A 6,058-nucleotide genomic window follows, 5' to 3' on the forward strand; every position below is an offset into this window, starting at 1 on the left:
CTTTTCAGAATAATTGTTCGCATAATGTTTTTATGTCAAGTGTTTAGTGAAGTTATTGTTGAAGAATGGTGCTATTTGCTCTCCATCTATGATCTGAAAAAACCCCAATTATCGTTTTAGTCAAAATTGATCTTTTTTTTTTTTTTTTTTTTTTTTTAAATAACCAGAGTGTTAGGGTCAACTTACTCATCTCTGAAACCCATTGAATAGTCTACAAGTCCAATATTCCTAAGTAAATCATAAATATGATAAGTGACTCTAAGGTGTTTCGAACCCAAGAAATCAATGAAGGGAGCAAACATTTCTAACTGTCAAACCAACCTCTTAGAGTTATCATGATTGATCTTAATCCTCTCACTTTTGATTTCTTTGGTTCATATCCTCATCTTTGTTGATCGATCGAATCCTAAATCGAATTTTCATTGCCCCTCCCTCTTATTCGGGATTAGTAACTACTCAACTGCAAGGCTTCTGTATTCTTATTGACAGAGGCAATCCAAAAAACAAATAAGGATATTTATGCCTAAATCATACATGGTATTGTTGGCTCAAATATGGTTTCTTCTTAAACAAATTATTCAGTTAATAAAATGTGGAACGAATATACGGCATCAAGTAATTTACATGAATAAAACCTCAATTAAGTAAAGGTTGCACAACATAATTACTAGACAGCGGCATTAAATTCTTTCAACAAAGCGATTCTTCCACTTAAGTACAACAAGACAATGCGTTGTAAAGACAATTGATTTACTCGATGGACATCCATTTAACACGAATTTCTTTTTCTCAAATCATGCATCATTGTCCTAATTTCAGTGGCATTCACAACCTCTCAAGCCTTAAGAAATTCTATACAGAATATTGAAAGCGCATCAAGCATAATAATCGTACACCATTTAGCACCTATCGCATGGACAACCTCACCAATTAACATGAAAAGATCCACATACCAGAAAAATTTGGATTGAAGTCTTCAGCTTCCTTGTGGAGCTTTGTACACGTAAACCAACAAGCCTTAATGGGAGAATTGCACTTTTCTTGCTGAATGCTAATGCATAAACCGTCTATGCTTCATTCCTCAACCATCATTGTTGAGCCCCCCATTTCTTGCGTAGATACAAAATCCTCTCCTCACTAATCTTTGGTGACCCACCTATGACCTCTGACTTGGTAACCACCATAGCTTTGATCACTACTGCTTTCTCCCCCGCTTTCTGCACTAGTATATCCTGATTTCCGACGGTGCTTTTTCCGTGTAGGTGCACTGTCGCTAATGCTCCCATTTAACAGTGGGTCATCAATTCCCCGAATTACCCTCCGTGCAGGTGATGATGTGGCAATGCAACTATCGTCCTTTGTTCTCCTCTTATCCTTGTCCTTCTTTATATTTTGGGAGATCTTATGTAATTTTTCATTGAACTTTGTAATACCCTTCTCCACAGGCTCTACTGCTTGGGTCACAGTGAACTTCACATCGTTTACTATCTGCATCGGTGACAAACATCAGATTCAACATCAAATAAAAGGAGAAAGATGAAACAAAAGTGAGGTTTTACATTATGTTAAAAGACAAGTAAGTAATTCCTGCTAAAACAGATCTATAAGGATTATATTAACATAAGTTAGTTATAAGATGTGTATCGGCATTAACATATTTCTTAAACTTATTATACTCTTTCCTGAGCCAATAAAATGTTAAGTTCTAGGCAATTAAAACAAATTGATTGATCTTTTATCCTTTATAATTTGCAAAGGCCAAAAATATCCACATGTAAAGACTACTTGAACGTCACAATATAGAATTGAAGAAACTTACATATTCACCACCACCAACAAAAACGTCCCGAACACTTTCTCTAATGGTCATTCCACTCCTGTTATCAATGTCTGGCTGTGGTAGACGTAGCTTTGTAGGTCGCTCACTATCCCTAATCTCATCAGGGTCCAGGGGACAATCAGCAGAATAGTCTCCAAGGATAGAAACACTTCCAGAAAAACACTCTCCCATTAGCTCGTAAGGCTTGGCAGGGAATACATATAGGTGGACAATAGAAGCAATGCCCATCTGTGCTGGATGAATACAGACCTATTAAACTTTACTATTTTGATTGAGATTTATAGCATTATTTATATGAAACTCAGAGAATTACTATGAACGTTGAAGAAATGAGAAAAGTTAAGGTTCTTAAAAATTCAATATAAAAAAAAAAGGTGGGTTTTAGTGAGTGATATCACTTTCCCAAAGAATTAAACTAGTGAATGAAGGCATCTACCTCTATACAAATTATGAAATCTTGCACACTTGATTTAAACTCCAAGCCTTGAGCTACAGGACTTTTAAACAAACCAAGAGCATAAAGAAGAGCGATCGCCACACCTTGCCACCAAGTCAAAAACACAATTGACTTGAATGTTAAAAACTTGGCCAATGGCTTTATGTGTGCCAGTTCATCCTTTGTGACTGTATAAAATTGAACTAAACAATACAAAGCCCAGGACTGACTAAAATTTAAAACCACCGCGATATAAGGATACCTACAAAAACACAAGAAGGCTTGGGCAATCAGAGATTTCTTAAAAAAATTACATTCATAACTGCTCACTATTCCAAATGTAAGAAAAATCAATAACAAAATTTGCAGATGGAATTCTCTCTCTCATTAAATTAAATTGAACTAAGATCTGGAATGTGTATCACAAGAGAGTTTGTTTATGTATCCAAACCACATGAAACCATACTGATTCCTGTCAATATATTTGCATGATTATCAAATAACAAACAATTATTTACACCCACAAGGAAAACTAATATACATAATAAAACAAGCATCAGTCTCGAAACCATTCAACCCAGCAGCATGCGATCCTAAGAGCCCTTATGCTAAAATAAGGCCATCACAAAGCTCTATATCACAAACAAAGCACACAACAAAGCATTCAAATTTTGCAGCAAAAGTTTTAGCTACCATGTTATTGGTCAATGGTCGTTAAGATGATCTTACCCGCATCTCAACTTGAAATCTCCTTCACAATATACACCAAAGGCTTCAAGAACTACAGCTAAAATAGCACTAAGAGACTTTATTATCATCTGCCAAAGAAAGACAGAACTCACCCTATTAGACAAAGAAAAAAAAAATTGGAAAGTAACAAAAAAGGTAAAAGATGGCATTTGACAAAGTGAAAGAAAACATACATATTGAACAATGCCAATCTTGACAACTTGGTAAAACCATTGACCAAGTTTCCATGGTTTCAAGACATAGTTCATTGGGAATGGGTGCTGCACGGTTCCTTTCTCAAAACTGGGTTCTAATAGGGGATTTTTATAGCTTGCGCGTCCTTCTCTTTCCATAAACTCGATAGTCCTTTCTTCTCCGCCTTCCATAATTATTAAGGGGAAAAAAGCCAAAAGAAGAGCAAAGACAAAATCAGCTGGGAAAGTAAGCCAGAAAAGTGCAAAAATAAATTGATAAGAAAGGAATTTTTCAACATATACAATCTTAAAGTGAATAAACTTAAGCAGAATTTTATTGAGTCATACAACCAGTTGATTAACAGACAACTCCAATGTAACAATTCAACATTAATGTTGTGGCATAGCCATGGAAACTATATACTCTGAGACAGATTAACCATGCAAGTGTATTCTTCAGCTTGTTAACATGAAATGCATATTCAAATATGCATTTGTTTGTGAATGCAAAACTCAAGAACCTTGAAGTGGTGGAAAGATTAATAATTGATGCACCATGCGAATGCTCTTCCATGAATCCAAAGAAAAGATATATGTATCCTCTTGCATGCATCTGGACTGGTCTTAAGAAAAGCAAGCACAAGTTTGTAGGCAAGCTAGCAGGAAGTGAATATTTTATTAGAATTTTCAAATCATAGTGGTGATTATTTGGTACATGTAATATATCAAGAAATATAAGCACTTGAGCAAGAGGGAACATCTTTGATCGATCCAAACTTCCTTTCTAGATCCTAACACTTCGATTTGATCAGAACACCTTAAATGAAGTTACAGCAGAAAATCAAATTTAACCGTTAAAAGAGCCTAAGATTATGAACTAATTGAATTCTTATAAATAGAATTATTGATACCCCCATGAGAGAGAAAAAGAATATTCCTAGGTGAATAAAAAAATAAGAAAACAGAATTTTCAGTTAACAAAATAATGCATTAGTGAATCTACAAACTTGAAATGCTCTACGTAAATAAAATTTCAATATCACATAAGAAAGCTCTTGAAAGTACATACCCAAGCATGCAACAAGGTATCTTCCAAAGCAATACATGGCAAAGGATTCGTAGCAATCCCGTAGTATCTCACAATCAACACTAATTGATGGATTAGTCAACGACACAAACTGTATAAAATAATGCATGTTAGAGAAAGAGAAAATGATATACTGATGGACAAGGGCAAGTAGTACCTAACAGACAAACAATGTCATACCACAGTAAAATATGTATCTATATTGGACAAAAGAAGCTATTGCATAAACTAAAAATAACCACATGAATGTACAACTCCTTAAATATAAATGCTCCAACCATTTTCGCAAACCATTCTGGTAAGTCAATATATCAATATACCACAACTTGAAATAAGAGACAATATACTGAAACTCCCACCTCAAATATGCCACAAATTGACAGTGATCTAATCCAAATGTATATCTGATATTTTCAAAATGATTCCACAAGCCAAGCTTGTAATTTAAAGACATGTATGCATTACCAGATTAACTTACCCAAACATGTCAGAAAATAACAAAAAAGTACTGACAATCATTCACCGTGGAAAGAAGGTACATCCATTAAACGAAAAAATATTACCTTCATATCTATATAAATAATGCTGCATTGTTTTCTATTAAACAACTTACCGACTCCACTGCATAGCAAGGAACCATCAAAATAACTCCAATCAAAAACTTTTGCTCCTGAAAGACAAGGACCCAAAAGAAACGGCATGTGAATAAAATAATAATTTGAGCAAAAAACTAATGAACACGTCAAGAAAATCCACAACAGTGTGACAAAGAATTAAAAACCTCAGGATTTTTGTATGCAGAAAGGTGCTCAAACACGAGGTACATCGACAGAGATAGAGTAACAACTACAAGAACACCGGCAATTAGACTTGCCCATAAGGGAGTCGTATAAGCCAACAGGGAAACGAGATAGTGATAAGTTGTAATCCTCATTAGCTACACAAACTTCTAATTGGGCCTACACTTTCAAAGATTGCCAGCATAATGAAATTACCAATCTCCAAACTAACACATAATACATTTGCTGACAATTCAACGAGCCACCAGAGATATGCACCTGTTAACATCCACCCAACAAACTACATCACCAAAAATACCTCTAAAAGCAAATATACAGACTAAGAATGCTTAAAATTTTGCTTTAAAAATTACGTTTTCATTATCTATTCATTAAAACAAGCATACCCAATTAATATCTAAGAGAACCAGTAATACCCAGATTCTTTTTTTGGTTTAATTTGGTCAATACAAAAGAACAAGCTTCAGTAATCAAATACTGGCTATATCAAAACTTAACAAAATCAATTTCAAGGTGATAATTTCAAAGCTAAGATCAATTTCAAACATTGAATTAATTCGATAAACAGAAAAGGAAAATTAAATTGAAAAAGAAATAAAAAGCAGCACTTACAGAGATGGGTGTGAGAGTGAGCAGAGAGAGTTGTCGTTTTGGGAAGAGAATAAACCCGTTTTGGTACACAAAGACACAACAGAAGAAGAAGCTGAAATGTGACTCGCACGTTGCACGTGCGGATTTCATACGTGAAACTCTCATGCGCTTTTTTTTAAGAGTAATACTAACCTTATAAAGAAGCATACAAAAAATCATACAAAGAGCTAAATTTAACCCTTGAAAAAAGAAAAAAGAAAGAGAGAAAGAGATAATCATGAATTTCAAGGGCTGGATTTGACTCTTTGTATGACTCTTTGTATACCTCTTTATAAATCTAGTATTACTCTTTTCTAAATAATAAATTTGTTTTACGAAAAT

General features: G+C 34.4%; 1 protein-coding gene across 2 annotated transcripts; it reads right to left on the reverse strand.

Annotated features, from left to right (window-relative positions):
• Positions 1–680: 680 nt before the first annotated feature.
• On the reverse strand, positions 681–5,829 carry LOC116108359 (protein LAZ1). 2 transcript variants are annotated; one of them, XM_031394606.1, is made up of 9 exons: positions 5,699–5,829; positions 5,068–5,344; positions 4,900–4,956; positions 4,269–4,377; positions 3,200–3,384; positions 3,006–3,094; positions 2,277–2,538; positions 1,820–2,068; positions 681–1,488 (listed from the first exon to the last, which is right to left on the reverse strand). In XM_031394606.1, exons 2-9 carry the CDS (start codon positions 5,218–5,220, stop codon positions 1,138–1,140), a joined length of 1,455 nt encoding a protein of 484 aa, XP_031250466.1. In that variant the 5' UTR covers positions 5,221–5,344; positions 5,699–5,829; the 3' UTR covers positions 681–1,137. The 2 variants fall into 2 exon arrangements, with proteins under 2 accessions (XP_031250466.1, XP_031250467.1); XM_031394607.1 differs by lacking the exon at positions 681–1,488 and having other exon boundaries at positions 1,866–2,073.
• Between the last annotated feature and the right edge of the window lie 229 nt (positions 5,830–6,058).

Source organism: Pistacia vera, unplaced genomic scaffold (genome assembly GCF_008641045.1).
Source record: "Pistacia vera cultivar Batoury unplaced genomic scaffold, PisVer_v2 Contig562, whole genome shotgun sequence".
In the NCBI taxonomy this organism is placed as follows: domain Eukaryota; kingdom Viridiplantae; phylum Streptophyta; class Magnoliopsida; order Sapindales; family Anacardiaceae; genus Pistacia; species Pistacia vera.